Here is a 20,349-nt window from a genome sequence, read left to right as displayed (position 1 = left end):
TGATGGGTTTTATTATGCATGCATGCCTGTGTCTTTTTTTCTCCAGTGAGAAGATATTTATTATCAGAAACATATGAGGGTATATGTTTCTGGCTATATGTTAAGGTTGTATGTTTCTCTTTCATTATTTACTTTTCAAAGGAAAAAATACTTAAGAACAGTGAAAATAGTGAATTCTAACACTTCATTTTCTTTAAACAGTGATTTGAAAGCATTGAATTTAACTCATTAATTTATTAAGTTATTTGAAATTATCATTACTTTGTAAGTTTCCAATCGTGTGTTCTCTGAGTTGGTATCAGAGGACTGTCAATCTTTAGATACGCAGGCTGACATATTTGCTACAATTTCAATGTCTTCATATGGACCCAAGAGATGTAACAGTTGCCCTACTTCAAGTCTTCCAAAACACATTTCTCAATTACTTTATATGACTTTAATTCTACACCAGGGAAACTTATTTCAAGGTGTTTTACTTAACACATATCAACTTTTCTACCCATTATCTTAGAATGTACTCCCTGTACCACATCCTGTCTAATCACAGTATTTACATATTTATGGATATATCACTAATATAGATTAGAGGAGTTGGCAAAGTACAGCCTGTGGCATATTTTTGCATGGCCCTGAGCTAAGAATAATTTTTACATTCTTAAAGAGTTGTACAAAAGAAAAAACCCTGAAATATTTATCTTGCCTTTTACAGAAAAAGTTGCCAATACCATTGGAGGAAAATGACCAATCCCAACTAGTGAGTTAAACAAGTTTAATATAGATAAGATAATTAATCTAAAGTACAACTAGTAACTCAAACTGATGACTTAACTAACCAACTTGCCAGGTTGGGAGAACTAAACGTAGATCAAGAGCAATGCATATAACAGGTATTTCCTAAATGCTTGAAATTGTTTCTATTCAGTGCAAGGCAGAATTATCACCTGACCCTCCTCATTACAGGGTCATCTCATTACTCCTTCTGGGGAACAGGTTCCTCTATGACAGTGAATATGTTCACAATGCTCTTGGTACTTTAAGTGCCCAACCAGTGTGCTATGGGTTCCAGTTAAATTTTAAAATCATCGTGTGGCTGAATTGATTTGATAGTTTTGATGATTTTAACAATCTGGCTCCCTCTCTTTTATAAAACACACAAGAAAGTAAACGTACTGACAATTCAATATTTGCATTCAGTTTAATACAATTCAGAACTTTAGACAGCATTCAGATAAAATATCCTACTGCACCAAGTTACTGAATTTCATTAATTACCCAAATCAATGCACACAATGCAAATGATGCTTTGGGGAATTTTCACGTTACTTTTTGCTTGCAGGTGGACATGGGTCAATCCCAAGCAGAGCAAATGCATTATTAATCCTTTTCAAATAGCAAATCCTCCCACCTCACTCAAAATCAAAAATTAAAAGCAAAGGAACAAACCAACACCCACCCCACCCCCCAAAAATCACCCCAAAAGAAAAAAACAGTTTGATAATATTGGTTAATAAAAGCAAGGCACATAGGAATCACTTCTACATGATGAAAAAGAAAAGAAAGAGTGAAAGAAAAAGCTTGGCAGGTAACTGTGGTTAATACAGAAGGCTTTAGAATTGGATTTCTGGGGTTGAAATCCTTGCCCTACTATCTCATAAGTATGTAGCTTTGGACATGTTACTTCTCCAAGCCTCAGTTCTATAATCTGTAAAATGGGGGCAACAATAGTTATCACCCCAGTGAGCCAATCTGTGAGTTGAATTAGATAATGTTAATACATGCAGAGTAGCAACGTGTCTAGAACAGAGCACACATTTTGTGGTGATTATTTAAACACCAGTTCAGAGCATAATGTGTGATACTGAATTGATTCTACCCACAGAGGCTACACAGTCCAGTCTTTTTAAAAAAAATTTAATTTAATTTTACTTCTCAAAATATATTGCACTTGATTTTCATGCCCATTTACCCATTCCTCTCCACTTCTCCCCTCCCCCCCCCACATCGTATCTGTGCACTTGGCTTAAATAGTTCAAGGAATTTTTGTGGTTATTCAGTCTTCTTCCCCCCACCCTTTGTTTGTTTGTGTGTTTATTTATTAATTTTAGCTCCCACAAATAAGTGGGAACATGTGGTATTTCCCTTTCTGTGCCTGACTTGTTTCACTTAATATAATGTTTTCTAAGTCCTTAAGGAAAAACAAAATTCCACTTCTTTGGTTCTGTGTTTCCAAAGACTGCTTTGAAGCACTTAAAAATTAAAAATGATACTAATATTATCTTGCATTTGTACAGTACTTAAGGCTTTTTCACATTTATCATCTTGCTTTATTTTCAGCACAATCTATAAGTTCATTAGCAGGGGTTGTTGCCCTCTCTCTGGCAGTAATGCTTGTAGCACCACAGCTCTGCTTACACTCAAGGCTCTGGATTTGAATGCAAATTCATCTCACTACCTGTATCTCTCCCCACCCCAATCCTCCACATCAGTTGATCGCAAGATAAATTTTCTCCACATTTAGTTTCCAGAGGAACAGTAATTCCTTCTTCTCTCAACAAGAACTTACTGGTCGGGACTGGATTTCTTTGGCGTAAAGAGGTTGTAAGAATTCTGAGTCTCCTTCTAGCTTCAGACCTTTTTCTGTGATTCTCAGGTTTCCCATTCCATCCTGAAATAGAGACACAGAGATAACAGGGAAAATATGATTAGCCAAAATTTCAAAATACCTCAGGCTGTCAAAAATTGAAATAAAGTTATTGATTTTTTTTTTTTTGAGGGTATAGCATGAGAGGGAGTCCAAAAGAAAACATAAAATACTAGGAGGCTTTCTTCAATGCAATTATGAATATTATCTTTTTTGTTCACTTATTCTGAGAAAATTCTATTGCAAGCAATCTGTAATGTCCCCTAGTCATTCACTGGCACAGATGAAGGAGGTCCTTTTCCATAGGCAGTACAGAAAGAATGCAGGCAGAAGGTGAGTGGGAAGAGAGAAAAAAATGACTCTCTAGGCTAAAGTGAAAGATTCTATTCACAAATCTCTGCAGAAATTTTAAACTGGCAGTGTGTTGGTCAAATCCAGCCTCTGGACATGGTTTTTTTGCTCACAGAACATTAACAAGTCAAATTAGTTACTAACACTTTTACTAATGTTTTACCATGGAAATATTAAAATATATTCAAAAATAGAAAGGATAGCAAATACTATGTACCGATCACCCATTTCAGCAATTATCAATTTCTGGCTATTATCATCTATTACACCCACCTACACTCCCTTCCTTTGTATAAACATACCCATTATTATGTTTAACCATAATATTACCATTATCACCCCCCATAACAATCATTCCTTAATGTCAAACACTCACCATCACTGTCAATATTCAAATTTCACCAATACAAATGTTCTCTTTTTTATGATTTGTTTATTTGAATTAAGTTTCCTACTAAAATTAGTTAGTACATAAAATACTAGGTTATTCCCTAAAATCTCTGGTCAGTATCTCTATCATATATCCACACACTCACACACATACATACTTTATTGGATAAATAAAATGTCATTTTTCCAATAGAGTTTTCCACAGTTTAGTTTTCACTGAACGTTCCCATCATTACATATAATGTGTTTCTCTGACCCCTATATTTCCAGTAAATTGGTAGTTACATCAGGAGGCTCAATTAGATTCAGGGTCACTTTTCCAGAAAGAATTTATCCTAGAAAATGGAGTATATTAGTTTCCTATTGTTACTGTAACATAAGCACAAACAGTGGTTTAAAATAACACAAATATATTACCTTACAGTTCTGTATGTTAGAGGTCTGACCTAGGACTCGGTGGGCTAAAATCAAGGTTCTGGAAGGGCTGTGTTCCTTTCTGGAGGCTCTCAGGGACAACCCACTTCTTTGCTTTTTCTAGTGTCTAGAGGCTGCCCCACATACCTGGGCTCCTGCCCCCCACCCCTACCTCCTTCCATCTTCAGAGACAGCAACAACTGGCTGAGTCTTTCTCATATCTAATTACTCTAACACTGAACCTTCTTCCTCCTTCTTCCACTTTTAAGGACTCTTGTGATTTCATTGGGCACATCTGAATAATACAGGATAATCTTCCCACTTCAAAGTTATCTGATTAGCAACCATAATTCTATCCACAACCTAAATTCCCCTTTGCCATGTAATGTAACATATTTATGGGTTCTGAGATTAGGATTTGGACATCTTTGGGGTTGGGGGCATTTTTCCACCTACCACATAGGTTACACTATCAGGAGGCACAAAACATCTTTTGCTATAATGTTATCAGCCATTGGTAATCTTTGCCTAGAGGATCTCTGATTTCACTAGAGGTTTCAAACTGGTGATATCCTCATTCTATTATTTCTTCTGACTTTATTAACTGATATTTATTAAATATCTTTTATATTCTATAAAGAGAAATTTCATTTCAACAACTATTTACTTACTTTAAATTATAGTTTATAACGGAAACTGACAGCTTGATTTTTCCTCCTTTATTTACTGAGCTTCAAAATATTGAATTGGTTACCTAATATCCTCCAATAAGGTTTTTATTTCCTAAATATTACTATGAACTTTGTTGTTGTTTCATTCCAGCACAGTTAGTATTCCTTTGGTTTTCTAACTGTCCTTCCTTTGGTCAGGGAGCCTCTTCAGGCTGGCTCCTGAGTCCTCTTAGTACAACCTGGTACTGTTTGATGGACCTCTTGTTCATGGTATGACAAAATGTTCCAGAGCTGTCTTACACATGTCCTGCCCTAGGCCTGGAATTAGCTGTTTCTAGTAAGAAGCACTGGCTCATTTTAGTGGGAACTTGTATTTAAAGATGACAAAGCAGGAGCTTTGGATGCTCGTTGCTACCGAATTGGTCTTTGATTTTGTGGAGAAAGCTACAAGATAAGTTGTGTGCATTTTTAAAAAATGAAATATACCATAGGTTCACATGCAACTTTAATTCAACTTCAGGACTTGGTGTTTTCCATTTAACCTCATAGATTTTACAGTTTATCACTTTTCTTCTGTACCAAAAAACCCTTTTCTCAATGACACCAACATGATTACTCATTTGATTTAGCCCACAGTATACATAGGACACTTTCAGACATCAACGCCACTACAAAACTAACATTATGATTAATAAAAACAATTAAAAATTTCAGTTTAAAAACTGAAAGATATCTTATGAGGAAAGTACAAACTATTAGGTTTCAAAGTCACTTGAAATAATTTTGTTCTGTGTGGTTACGTCACCTACTTTATAACCAGTGAGGTTCAATTGTTTCATTTTTTCTCCCTCTCTATTTTTCATGACTGCTTTTTTAAAGTCCAATTGTGTTTTATAGATTTGTAAACTATTTATGTGGCACCAAAGTCAAATCTACAAATCAACAAGTATTTGCCTTGGGTTGAATGTCTCCCCAAAACTTAGTCCCTACTGTGACAGTGTAAAGAGGGTGGGAAATCCTATTATGGTGACTGAAAGGTGGGGCCTTGAAGAGATGATTGGACTGTAGGACTGTGCAGTAGTGAATGGATTACTAATACTTGTCAGGGCGTGGTTCTGAGGGCTTTAAAGAAGAGACACGAGAGTCTGTTTTTCTCTCTGCCCTCTCTGCTCTGCCATTTTGCAATGTGATACCCTTCCGTCACTGAAGTCAACGTCAAAGAAAGCCTTCATCAGATGTGTTCCCCGGACTTGAGACTTCCTAGCCTCCGAAATTGTAAGCAACAATATTAGTTTTCTTTATAATTCACCCAGTTCTGTGTATTTTGTTATAAGTAACAGAAATAGACTAATACAGTGTTTATTTTAAAGAAGTCTAGCTTCTGTCTTTGTCCCTCCACCATGTTTTCTCTCCTCCAAGTAGTATGTGTGTGAGTGTGTACACACACGCTATGTACAGCCTTTGTTTTTTTATTTTTTCCATTTCCCAGTAACGTTTGAATATTGGAATATCTGAATGAAAAATCCAGGTTTCCAGCTCCTCGTGAAAACTGGAACTTCTGGTGATTCTGGGCCTGCCTTCTTACATGACCACCATCCACTGAGATGAGCAGTAGCTGCCCTGCATGGACACACCATTTGCTCTCTAGTTCACCACAGTCTCCACCCAGCTTATTCCAGAAAGCAGCGCTACCGCAGACTCCTGACACTTCTTCTCTCCAGTACTGCCATTGTGCCCAGTACCTGAATACATTCAGGACAGATGCCACACCAGGGTTTGGAATGACCAACAGGGAAATGAGCACTTTTCCCCACCCCTTCTTCATAAAAGCACATCAGCCTGTGGATCAGAACAGATCTTGCAGGTCAATATTTTTCCTTCACAGATAGTGTGCCATCTGTATATTTCTATTTCTGGCACTTGTGGGGACAACTCTGCCAAGAGGGCTACAGACTGGGCATTCAAACCCAGAAGGAGAGACAACAGGCCAGGTGACATGTTCGTGTCTCACCAGCAGCAGGCAGAACTTGCAACAAAGAGAAAAAAGAAAAAGCAAATATCCAAAGGCACCTCAAAGATGCCCAAAATAGATATGTACATTAGTTCATTTTGGATTACTCTTCGTCACTCCCATTAGCTGGAGAGGAGGACCTTTTCACAGAACACATACTAAACCTGACATCTATAAACTGAATAAACTGTTTTGTTTGTTTGCGTGATGTGTGTTCACAAAACAAACAAGAACTCCTAAATACTCTTAAAAGATTATATTTGGGGTAGTTAGCAAGCATTTCCCAAATATTTTCCTCTCCTTTTATATTGCATACATACATCCCCTACCCCTAACTTTTATTTATGACTTACTATGATTACTATACTCTGACTTTCATGCTTTACCTCATTCTCTTTATTATTACTAAAAAAGTGCATGTTACTTCTTGAATTTTATTTTAAGGAAATAGTTATACAAATGTGAAAGTATTTAGCTATAGAGTTTCATCACCATATCAGTTATAACAGAAAAGATAAAAATTTAGAAACTACCTACAAGTTGCATGTTAAAAGGATATTGAGTATGCTATAATATAATGGCATACTATGCAGCTCTTGTAGAAAAATATTTAGCAGCCCAGGACAAATGTTAATGCATCATTGAGTGAAACAGGTAAAGAAATATATATATAAGCCCACTTAAAAATAACTATATATACACATTGATACACATATATACACATAATCATATGGATAAGACAAAAAACTCTAAAGGAAACTTTATATAGGAAAAATTCTAGGTGGAAATACATTTAAATGTTAATATTTAATATCTTTGCATGTCTCCTTTATGAATGCTTTCTATTTTCTTCTTTTTGCTTATCCATACTTTATAATTTTATATAAAAATCATTTGTAATAAAACTTAAGTAACAAAATAAAGCTTTCCTCACTGATTTATTTTTAAAATAAATATTTATCAAGAATATACAGTATATGCCATATGCTAAATGCTACACATATATTATCTCTTACCATCTTCTCAATGACTCTTTGAGACAGTTATTACTTTCCTTATTTTATAAGTGAGCAAATTTGTTGATAAAGAACTTGCTCAAAATCACACAGCTAGAATGACAGAACCAGGAATTTGAACCCAAATCGTCCTAATTCAGACTGTATACTCTTAGTCATTATCTTAACCTAAATTTTAATATATACAAAACCAACATCCTTAAGGTATCAGCCAGATTTCTTAACATCGCTTTGGTTTCAGCTTATTTGGTAACTGAGCTCAATCACAGCAGATAGGACTATCCTCAATCCCAAGACGACCGCCATCCGTTCTTACAGCAGGACACCTTTATTCCACCTTGCAAGGGTCTAGAGGCTCCTTGTTACAACCCAACTGCCTCTCATACCAAGAAACATAATTAGAATAAATATATTTATAATCGTGGGCTGCATGCCATGGGAGTCACACAAAGAGAATCCTGTCTAATCTTCTAAATCCTGTCCTCTGAGACAGTTTATAATGCAGGTGCTACATATCCAAAGGAAAATAACGAAGTAGGTACAGAAATGACCTAAGTTTGAGAAACATGATTCTAATCCAACAGTCAATTAACAACTTTGCAAGTGGTAATTTAACCTTTGCTTACAAAACTCTCCTAGCAAGAAACCCACCACAAACTTGCCAAATCTCTATTATTTCTTCCACTTATTGGTTCGTCCTAATCTTGTGCACCATCAGTTTCATTTTTTCTAGCCTTTTCCCTGTCCCTAGGTCTGCCTAAAGGTATTTGGTAGGAAAGTCCTATCAAATAGTGTGAATTTTTGTTATTGGCCTCTATTTCCAAAATATGATACAAAGCAGATTAGAGTAGCCAACTAAATATGTCCCCACATTTACAGAGTCTCCTTTATAGCTTTAGAACAATGAGACTGAACTGGAGACACATCAAAATACCTTGAGATCAGCCTTACTTAAAACCCTTTCACCTTTAACTTCATAAAAAGCTACGGGTGTTATTAAGATAGGAGTTTAGGTTGGTTCCAAAGAATAACTTTCCTCAAAGTAAGTTGTAAAAGAGGCCTTTAGAAGATTCAGAATTATATTCAAAGTAATTAGAAGGAAATAGACAATATCTTATTTTCCTCTTCAAATGGTTAAACTTTAATTTTCTTTACGGCAAACATAAAAATTCTAGTAGCAGGAGAGCTGGTCTTGACTGAGCAGCTCTGTCCAGCAGATGGTTCTGAAGTCTATGAAGTGCATCTGAGACAGAAGTGGGGGGCCAGGCTCCCACTGTCATCCAGCGAAGGCAGGGCTTCTGAGTATCCTGTTCACCAATGTCTACCCCCACACCTGTTGTGGAACTCACTCAAAATATGAGTTTTCAAAAACTCATGAGCAAATCCAATTATTTTCCCAGTCCAATCCAGAGTGGCCCCCTATACAATCTTTCAGGGGAGATCCGGCCTGGGGGCAGAGGTAGGTGGAATCTGGGACATTTCCCTCTGGGCTGGTCCAAGGATTATGACGTTTTCTCTTTGTTCTTTATGTGGTCCATATTGGTTACCTGACTGTTTTGAATAGACAGTTTGTTCCAAGATGAGCACAGAATAAATAAATTTCAGAGTAGTAGGACAAGAAACTGAAATAATAATTTGTTTCTTTCCTCATATTTCTCATGCCGGCCTCTGACTCCCTTAGTCACTGCTTCAAACAGGTTCCCAAGCTTGTAATTACTCGGCTTAGAGATTCTGATAGCAAAGAAGCAGAGGCAGCCTGAAAGCAGTGGGATTCCTTATCTTCTGCAAGAGGAAAATATTGAATGAGCTGTGCTAGGTGTCTTGGGAAGGGGGACAAGGAGAAGAGGAGATACTTCCACCTTGGGGTAGACAAGAGATCTGTGATTCCTGTGAGTTCTAGAAACCACTGTCCTGCCAGTGTTCCTGGGAGGGGCTAAGACCACAGATGGAAACAGCTGCCAGGCTCCAGCCTCTCTGAAGCTTCCAGCACCCAGAAGTGGTAGAGGGGCAGCAGAACCTCCAGCCTAAAGAGATCACATGGATGGGACAACAATTCTCTCAGTTATGGCTAATGCAGGACAGTGACCATTGCCCTCTGTGGCCTTCCCACTGGTGATGCAAAATCCTGAGTGAGGTAGACTCTCCTGCTGGCCCTTGTGAGTTGGGGGCTGGGAAGTGGTATTACGTTGATTTAAAAAAAAGTGTTATTTCTTGCTCCTCTGATTTTCTTGCTGCACCAGCATTGGACAGGTTTTTAATCCAATCAGCACATTTCCAGGCTTGAAGTAATTAATGCCAAGTGCTGTTTTAGTAAGTGGGTCTCAAGACTCTCTCTTGCTGGAGCAGTTTTAATGGCAGGCATTAGTTTTGATCTAAGAATGAAACAATTTTACCTATACACACATTGCATTAGAATGTAAGCTTCATGAGGGGTGGGATTTTTGACTGTTTTGTTCACTACTACAATCTCAATTTCTAAAATATTGCTTGATAAATAGTATGTGCTCAGCAGATGCTTGTTGAATGATAAAATTTATTCATTCCAAATAGTTGCATTTTGAAAGGTGATGTGGGGACTACAAAAATGTTAACACCTATGCCTGTTCCTACATCAGATTCCAATCTATCCGAGTATGCATTCTCAACCAGGGTGATACAGCCCCCAATGGGCAAAAATTGGTTTTTTTTGGGGGGGATTGGAGGGGGGCTGGAAAATGTTACTCTTTTTATGCACAGAATATATACACAGTATATCTGTAGTATTACAATTTCATGGGAGGACAAATAAGGAGGAAAAGAAGTCTAGAAACATTCCTGGGGTGGAGAGAGGCAATAATGAAAAAACGTTGAGAAATATTGTGTTAGAGCATTATAAATTTTGAGATGGCTCTAGTTTTCTTCTCTAAAGGTCTAATCTATAAATGGTCACTTCTGCCATTCGTATATTGAACCATCTTCTTTGTAGCTCCTTCTTTGTAAAATGTAAAAGAACGATAGCAGCAAAGGTAAAGGGCAGACTCCTCCACGCAACGTTTAACCTTCTTGATCTGCACCTGCTCACTTCTCCAGCCTCGTCTCTTGCCAGTTTCTCTCGACTCCGTCACATAACATGCTAGAAATTTTTACAAACCTTTTTTTCTTTCTGAGTCTTTGTAAACATCCCTCCCTTGGCCAGCAATGCTCTTTCCAATCCTTCTGCTCTTCTCTTCAGTCCTTTGGTTCCCATTAGATGCCTTTTCTGGGTCCATGTGGGATTCCCTCCTCATCTCTCCCATCTCATATCTCTTCTCACATCATGTCACTGTAACTTTCCATTTATACCTATGTCCATCCTCACTAGACTTCAAATTCCTTGATGTGAGGGATTATGTGTTTACTCATCATTCTATCTTTGGGGCCCGATACCTTGCCTATACCTTAACATGTGATTGCAAGAGAAAAAAAGAAATTGGCTAAACTAGAGATTGTTCAGAAAGAGTTCATCAATGTGAATTTCAAAACATTAATGATCAAAGCAACCATTTTCATATGTACTAGAAAAAGCACATTATCTATATCATATTAATTAATCCTCATAACTCCTAGGGGCTGTAAGTCCCATTTTACAGTAAGAAACTGATGCTCAGAGACCCTGGCAGTCTAACTCCAAGACAAAACTCCTTAACATACTCCATGCTGCATGCTAAGCTCCAACTGTGTGCCCAGCCCTGCACTAAATTCTAGGTGAACAGGAATGAAGAGTTGTAGATATAGTTCCTCCCTTCTGGGAGCTTCTAGCCTAAGGGAAAACAGATGAATAGCACACACAATGGCAAGGATGTGGAGATACAGAACTCTCACACACCATGAGGGAGAACATAAATCAGTGCAGCCACTTTGGAAAAGAGCTTGACCATTACCCAGCAATTCCATTTTTAGCTCTCTGCCCAAGAAAAATGAAAACATATGTCCACACAAAGACTCCCACGTAAATGTTCACAGCAGCATAATTCATAATAGCCCAAAATAGAAACAACCTAAATACCCATGAACTAATGAATGGATTAAGTAAAACATCCTATATCCATGCAACTTAGCAATAAAAGGTAATAAAAGACTGATACACATCATAACGTGGATAAAACTCAAAAACATTATGCTAAGTGAAAGAAATCAGAAATAAAAGACCACAAACTGTATGATTCCATTTATATATAATGTTCAGAGAGGCAAATCTATAGAGACAGAAAGTGGATTTGTGATTGACTGGGGCTGAGAATGGGAAGGGAGAGTGACTATAAGTGAGCTCAAGGGATTTTACTGAGGTGATGAAAATGCTCTAAAATTGAATTGTGATGATAGTAGCATAACAATAAATTTACTAAAAATTATTGAATTGTATACTTAAAATAGGTGAATCTTATAGTAGGCAAATATAACCTTAAAGTTTTTTTTTGTTGTTGTTGTTGTTTTGTTTTGTTTTTTAAATAAGGAGTAACAGACATAAAATGATGTTCACAGAAAAGAGGAGTACAGGTCAGAAGACAAAGCATTATGTGCTTTGTAATTCCCAAAACCAATAAAAAGAACTAGTGCAGAGATGTGTGCTGGAGGTAAGAGGTAGTAGGTTAGAGTTAGTAGGTTAGAGATTGTAGAGAGTGGGCAGGTAAGAGATGACTGTTAATTGTCTACACTTTGTGTGTAGTTTTTTTGGGGGGGGAGGGGGTGGACAGCTGGCCAGTAAGGGGATCCCAGCCCTGGACCTTGGTGTTATCAGCACCATGCTCTAACCAACTGAGCTAACAGGCTGGACCAGTGTGGGGTTACTAAAGGAGCATGCTGGCAATGTTCTCTTTCCATCAGAGACAGCACACATTTGATGAAGGATTTCTAGAGTAAAGCAAGACAGAGCTGAATTAAACACAGGAACAGTCTCGTGATCAAGGCACTTAAACTGTGAAATAGGTTACAATGCAGCTACTGACCTTCTTTTCTAGGAGGCATTAAAAATGGGGGATATCATCAGTCCTGGATGATTAACATAACAAAGGAGATGACCAGATGACCCCTCAGTGTCTGGGTCATAGCCTCTGATCCCTTTTGTCATTTGCTATGTCATCTGTTTTTCTTTCTTCTCTTTATTACTTCCCAGTTACCAAAGAGCTAAAGCTCGTATATCGGTTAGGACAATGTGTGTATGGGGGTGTGTGTTGGTGGGGGGGAGGGGTGGCTGGAGAGAGACAGAGAGCATATAAGACATATAAAACTGTCAAATTGCTTTGGTGCCTCAATGGGTCAGGATTGTGATTTCTTATTTAAGTTTTATAATATCTCATAAAGTTGCTTTTAATAATATATGAATCCAAGACCACTGTACTTGAAGCATTCCGTATTTCCTGGTTGCCAACAGTAATGTATGATTAGGCATTCTTTGCTCTATACTTTTCCTAGGGGTAAGTAAATCAAAGAGGATGGGATTACCCCTCCCCCCAACACACACAGAAGAAATAAATCTAGATCTGTTTACTACCAAATTGCCTAATTCCTATTTGTCCTTCGGGGCTTAGGTTTAATTTCTTTGGGAAGTCTTCTTTGATTCTCCTCAATTCTTTAGAAAACATCTTTTCTCAGTAACTGGGGAACACGCACACAAACACATGCACACACACAGCAGTTTAATATATCAATTCTCCTCGACTTATGATAGGGTTGCATCCTGATAAACCCATAGGGAATTGAAAATGTTGTAAGTCAAAAGTGCATTTCAGACACCTAGCCTAGCTAACATCATTGCTTAGCTTTGCCTTGCCTACCTTAAATGTGCTCAGAACACTTATAGTGGCTTACAGTTGGGCAAAATCATCTGGCAACACAGTCCACTGTAGGGTATCAGTTGTTTACCTGTGATTGGATATATCTGACTAGGAGCTGAAGCTCCCAGCTGCTGTCCAGCATTGAGAGAGCATATCTTACCGTATATCGCTAGCCCCGAAAAAGATCAAAATTCAAAATTTGAAGCATGGTTTGTACTGAATGCATATTGCTTTCAGAACATGGTAGAGTTGAAAGATTGTTAAGTCAGACCATCGTAAACCAGGCACCATCTCTACTAGCTGAGGATATGAGTTCTGGAATCAGTTGTTGGCTTGATCACTTACTTCCTGGTACCCTTTCTAAGCCTCACACTCCATGTATGAACCCTTAGGCAATCAAAATAATTATAACTTCTACAATGAGAATTCAATCAGCCTAGGTTATACAATGATAGCAGACAAAAAAATCTCAGTGGCTTCAAACAACAAAAATTTATTTCACACCCAAGCTCCATCCATGTCCATGGAGGGCTGACAGGGTAGTCACTCAGGGATACGGGATGATAAAACAGCCACCGTTTAAACACTTTGCCTCTCTCTCTTACTCTGGGCACATATAGGGTTATAGTGAAACATGGGCAATTCAGAATCAGTTCAGAGCGGATGCTTTGAGAGCCACCACATGCTTGACCACTCTCCTATCATTTTTCTCTCTCTAGATTGCAAGCTTGTAGCAGGCAGGGGCAGTACTGTAGCTGTCTTTTTATTCCAATCTCCTACTATAGTCCCTGACTCAGAGAAGACAGACAGTAAGTTTTGACTCACTGGATGCAAAGTCTTCTGTTATCCACAAAGAACTGCAATTACAGCTGCCAAATGAAGTCAAGTGTGGCCTAAAAGTCAACGAGCCCATATATCACTTATGCAGGCCCATACTATGCTTGCTGGCCACTGAAAAAATAGCCAGATCAACATGAGTTCTGTTGTATACTTCTAGATATTAATTAATGATTATTATATCTAAAGAATGTCTGTGAGGAAGTGTAAGAACATCTGCGGAATCACAGGAAGGGTGTAGCACTTGGGTTTTGGCCTCCACCCTTCCACTAGCTTTTGGTACAAACTTGGACAAGCCTAACCTCTTTGAAACTGTTTCCTTTCACCCCATAATGGGCAGCTGGACAGTATAAATATTAAGGCCTTTTCCACTTAAAAAAAAGTCCTATTCTCTGATGCACAGGAATGGCTATCTGGACAACAAATGACACCTGTCATTGGAAAGCCGTGCCCATGACTCAGAGAGCTACAAGTAGGGCATCTTGCATGGCTTGTAGTTTTGCTAAAGAAATTCTTGCAAAAGCTGCAAATCATTCCAAATGCTCACCTAGATTTAGGGAAAGTTTAGGCATAAAAACTAACGCCAGCACATTGTTCTTAAACAGAAACTTGTAAGCAACCTTTAAAAAGAGACGTCGGTGATGAATTTATTGATTGTTTGAAAGGAAGAAAATGAGAGATGGATAATAAAGTGTAAGTTGCCACATCCCCTGTCCTAGGTGAAAAATGTGAGCGTATGAATGCTGAGCTATTGTTGATGAAGGAGGGGACTCATTTATCTTAAGGAGTCACATAAAAGAAAGTAAGTGAAATATGATTAGGCCTATGCCAAGTGTTCAGATTAAATTCCTACTGTGGCAATCCCTGCTGCTAGGTAAGCTTCCCACCAGAAAAGCCCGATTAAGATGCTGGCCTGAGTGATATTAAAAATGCACACTGTGAAAATCCCTCCTAAAATAGATTCTTTCGCTGGTGTTTACACCCCAAGGGAGCTACCTGTCCTATCTTTTCTCTATTTTCATTAGGAAAAGTTGTCAGTTGTACACGACAGTGTCTTTTATGAGACTTCAAGTTATAGCTTCAAAGTGCCCAGTGCCTTTTTGATACTTGTGAGAAAGGTTTCCGGGGATAAGTTCAGAAAAATGAGAGCCAGATGTATATATTCCTGGCATTAGAGCTGTCTTACCTATTAATTTGGCCGTCTCTTCAAGTTTTGATGTCCAAATTGGCCTTCCAAAGAATGCTATTAGATGTACTCTGTCTTTCAGATGTGTCGCCAATTTCCACAATAATGTTTAGCCTTTAACTAAAAAGAAGCAGCTGTCCAGAGATGTCTATTGCTCTTCTCTTGCTTGTTCTCCTAAGCCCTAATAATCATGTCATATTTCATGCAGGTGTTCTCAAAACAGCGGAACAACTGGATAGTGCATGGGGGATAAGACAACCCTTGGAGAACCCTGTCTGCTCAGTGGGCAGAGGCATGCCTTCCTCTCTCCCTCCCCTCTTCCCCAGCATCACACGGCCAGAGCTATGAAGTCCTACAAAGGAGAAGGAGGCAGAGTAGGAGAACACAGGAGAAGGAAAAAGGGCAGGGCATGCTTTAGACAGGAGGTACAAGAAGTTGTCTCTGAGAAGAAACCCAAATGAAGTGAGAAAGCCAGCCATGAGAAGATCGGGTAAAGGAGGACTAAGTTTGGTACATCTGAGGAAATCCAAGAATATCAATTGCCAATGCGACCTGAGTGGAGTCACAGGACCGCAATGCAAGGTAAGGAGTAATAGTAGATGAACTCAGAGGTGTGGAAAGGGACCAGATCAATAGAGCATCTTGGAGTTTGGATTTTTATTCTTTGTGTGACCAGACACCAATGGAACACATTAAGCAAGGGAACAATGGGAGCTGTTTGACATATTCATTTAGGTAAATTCCAACAAGACTTCCAGGAAAATACTGAACCACACTTTGATGAGTTTGTTCCCTCAGACTTAATGCCAAAAATAACGTAAAGAATTTGCTGATAATAGATTCTGTGATTTTGTTCAACTTAATTTTTTATTTTGAAATGTACTCCCTGCTTTCTTGGCCTAACCAAGTCCACATATACAATGGTCCAGACTATAGGTTTTGGATCAGAAAGATCTGTTTTTGAGTCTAACTCCCATAGGAACTTCCCTGAACTTTTTTCGTCTGTAAGATGGAGATCATAGTTTCCCTCTTTGAGGATTGTGTGTGTGCACACGCATTTGACCTGCTTAGCAAAGTGCCTGGCATGCGGTAAGTGCTCAACCCCAGCCCTGTGCTAACCATCCATCCTCCTCATCCCTGGCTCCCACATTCACCTCCTTCGTGATTCCTTTTCTGACTGCCTTCTCTGATCTCCTCCAGCAGTTACACTCTGCCACCCACAACTCATCATGTACTTGATTTGATATACCACAAGAGGCTTGTGTAAGAGAAAGAAAAAGAGGTTCAATAATAGAGCCTCCAGTGTCAAGAGGTTGAAGAATGAGGGAGATAATGGGCAGGTATGAAGCTGCAAAAAGAAGTATGCCAAGAGTTTGTCTTAGTTCCTAGGGGAAAGTGAAGGGATTAGAACTTTCCTGATATCTCAAATCTAGCAATCCAGGGCAAAAGGAAAGCAGAAGAGATGCTTTAAGGTATTCCACAGATGTTTTAGGGTATGCCAAAGTTGTTTTAGGGTATGCCTGGGCAAGAAGGGCAGGCAGACAAACAACAGTGGAAATCAAAAATCCATAGCAAACCCAATCGTAAATATTATTTACACCTTATTTGGGATAGTAGTTGTGACAGTTAATTTTATGTGTTAACCTGACTGGTCCATAGGGTGCCCAGATATTTGGTCAAACATTATTCTTCATTAGACAGGAGGAATAAATCCAAGAGATCCACTGTACAACATGGTGACTATAGTTGATAATAAGAAAGAGAGAGAGATAGAGAGAGAAAGAAAGAAAAAGAAAGAAGGAAAAAGAAAACGAAAGGAAGGGAACAAGAAAGAAAAAAGGAATACTTGAAATGTTACTAAGAGAATAGATTTTAAGTGTTCTGAACACACACACAAAAGAGAAATGAGGTAATATATATGTTAACTAGCTTGATTTAGCCATTCCACAATGTATACATATATCAAAATACATTGTACACCATAAATATATTCATTTTTTTGGTCATTTTGAATAGGCAAATTAAAAATGCCAAGACATTTATGCTGGATGGGTCTGTGAGGGAGTTTCTGGATGAGATTAACATTTGACTTGATAAGTGAGTAAAGCAGATTGCCGTCCCTAATGTGAGTGGCCCCTCCAATCAGCTAAAGCCCTAAACAGAACAAAAAGTCTGACCCTTGAGTAAAGGGGAGCAGGGGTTCCTGTCTTCAGACTCTAATTGAAGCATTGGCTTTTCCTGGTTCTCAGGTCATTGTGCTTGAACTGGAACCACACCATCAGCTGTCCTTGGTCTCCAGATCCAGGTTGCCTATTGCACATCTTGGGACTGATCAGTCTTTGCATTTGCTTCAGCCAATTCCTCATAATAAATATCTACCCATACATATACACAAACATCTGTCTGTACCAAAAAAGCAAGTGAGTATGACGCTGAATTAAAAGACTTTCTAAAAGGATTCATACATATTATACAATCTCTACATCCACCACACACCCCTTAACAATAGGCAGCCAACCTCTCCCTTGGAGAGAATGTAAGGCTTTCCTAGGCCTTGTGAAAACAATACCCATCACTGCCACAGCCTGTCAGTCATCTCTGCTTTCCATGATGGGGAAACCCCATTTTGGGGCCATATCAGAGGTTCTCAATCACCAAGTTAGTGCTTTTACTAGGATCTTTTCCAGAACAGGATGCCAGTCTCAAAATTACAATGTGGCTATGTAAAAAATAAGCTATGTCACAACTACAAAGTGTTTTGGATAATCTTGACCTTGCTGGGAAGCAAGGCTACCACAGGTACTAAGAAGTTAACTGCTTAATACAACGTAAACTTGTTGGGCATAATTTGATATGAGTGTGTGGTTACCACATCCAACTAGAAATTGAAAGTATGGTTCTTCTGGTTAGGTTTGTGTTCCACAAGCTTATGGAAGGGTCTTAGAGATTTGTCTTTATTTTATTGATAGCTCTCTCTATACACTTTGGATAAGAGGAAGACATAATGAATAAGATTCACTTTTTCCTACATTCTGTATAACATGAGTATGTCCGAGAGGTTAATAAACAAGAAGCCTCCCTCTCTTGTACTCAAAACATGGCATAAAAAAAGAGATGCTTAAAAATGAATAGACAGAATAAAACATACCTCAGTTCATGCTTAAGAGATATGGTATGGGAAACTTCAAGTTAGCTAGAAAATATTCTCCTGAGAAGTTCCTCTGTTTTCCAGAAACATCAGATATACGCATTATAGTAACAACTTCTCACGCTTGTAAAACTCTTTTTATTAAAAACAAAAACAAAAAACACATGCAAAAAAACTTGTTCCCAGTGGTTATGTGGCAGATACTCTGCACTCACTTTACTAGCACTTTCAGTTCTGGCTTGAATCCTATTATCCAAGAGACACGAACTGGCCAGTAGGAACATTTCCAGCAACAATATTTCAGAATTAAAATCTAATTTAATCAAGAGGACCCCTGGAAATTACCAGGCTCAGGTAAAAGGAAACCCTTCAACATAAATGGCCACGTGTTATTCATTCCATTCGGAGGGTACCAGGGAAATTCTCCAATCCTGTTTTACCATCTAAGTCACCTTTTTCATCATACAATGCCTTGCAGTGGGCAAGCCTTAAAGAAAAAGCCTATGTCGTCATGACTGATATATATGTGAGAATGAGACCAGGTCCGAGAAACACAAAAAAGCCATGTTGGAGCAGCTGGATGAGAGGGGAGTATGAACAGCTTGAAGAAATGCACAGTTTAACAAGCAATTACACAAGGAAGATGTTAGCTGAGGGAGTAACTCAATATTTCCTCCTTAACTTCAGATTTTAAAATGTCTTTTTTCACAGAGTAGTATAGCAGTGGTTTTAGTATAGAAAAGACCCACTCCCAAATGCAAGCGGGGATCTTATTACCTGTGTGACCTTGGGCAAGTCACTTAATATTTTTAGCTTTATTTTCCTCCTCTATAAAATATGAGCATTCTATCTAGGTGGCTGGATCTGAGAATTTAACATGTTTAAATCATCTCGCATAGAACACAAGTGCCCCATAAATGTTACTTCCTTTCCTTCGGTTAAAAAATAAAGATTTGGCCTTCTCAAGCTCTGACTTTTTTAAAAAAAGTCCTTCTGTTAAGGGTGGAAATTCCTGAAGCTAGGATTGTTTTGGGTTCTCCCTTTCTTGAAGGATAATGTCATGTAACGGAGTATGAGTTCTTTAGTGGATACAGACTGAAGCCCTTCGAGTTATTTCCCTTAGGTTCAGGCCTGACATGAGAGACTCAGTTGAGTTGTTTTCTCTGTTTATTAGAAAGATCTGATTTCAGGGAAGCCAATTTCAGGCTAGTGGAAAAATTCACAAAGTTTCTTTCGCTGCTGTAGATTTAACCTTCAAGTCCTGAAACAGATAACATCCAGGCAAAGACAGCCATTCTCACCGGTAGCAGGTTAATGCTTCTCTCACCTGGATTTATCCCAGAACAGTGAGACTTGCTCTAAGCTCTGTCCCAAAGTTGATAAGAATGTTACGGGGGATACCCCCAAACCAGATATTTTAAACAAACTGGCTGGATGGGCAGGTGGAGAAGAGTGAGTCTCAGTTTAAATGAGAGTAGCATTCGGCTCTTATTTTGAGGGTCACAACAATATACTTTACCCACAATACTGTATGCACAGGCACCAGGCCAGTTACTGAGGCTACTGCTCTCAACAGAGAGATTCAGAAATAGAGACAAAAGAAGGAAACATGGTTGACTCCACATACAAATGAAGCTGCCAATGCCCGGTTTGCCTGTTTCACTGTTCATGCACCATGGCAAAACAATGTGTGCAGCAGGAGTCAGGACACATTTAAGAGGGGCATACTGTGTCATCTGTAATTTGTATCAATTCTGTCTCCTCAACCTCAGGGTGACTCCCTTCTCCCTCAAAGACAGACATCTGAGATTTGTTGTTTTCTAAAAATGTCACAGTCTCATGCCTGTTAAATATTAAGCACGGACATCAGAAAAGGAATGCCTGTGTCTAAG

At 38.5% G+C, this 20,349-nt stretch overlaps 1 protein-coding gene across 4 annotated transcripts in view; it reads right to left on the bottom strand.

Annotated features, from left to right (window-relative positions):
- Positions 1 to 20,349, bottom strand: part of SGCD (sarcoglycan delta) — a 422,769-nt gene that overhangs the window by 202,850 nt on the left and 199,570 nt on the right. For all 4 annotated transcript variants that reach the window (XM_063084383.1, XM_063084377.1, XM_063084389.1 and 1 more), the window contains exon 3: positions 2,564 to 2,665. In XM_063084383.1, coding sequence (XP_062940453.1) covers positions 2,564 to 2,665 — 102 coding nt within the window. The remainder of the gene's footprint in view (positions 1 to 2,563; positions 2,666 to 20,349) is intronic.

This window comes from Cynocephalus volans, chromosome 2, assembly GCF_027409185.1.
Source record: "Cynocephalus volans isolate mCynVol1 chromosome 2, mCynVol1.pri, whole genome shotgun sequence".
NCBI classification, from domain to species: Eukaryota; Metazoa; Chordata; class Mammalia; order Dermoptera; family Cynocephalidae; genus Cynocephalus; species Cynocephalus volans.
Note: the sequence above shows the minus strand (reverse complement) of the source record. Positions and strands in the feature narration are given on the sequence as shown.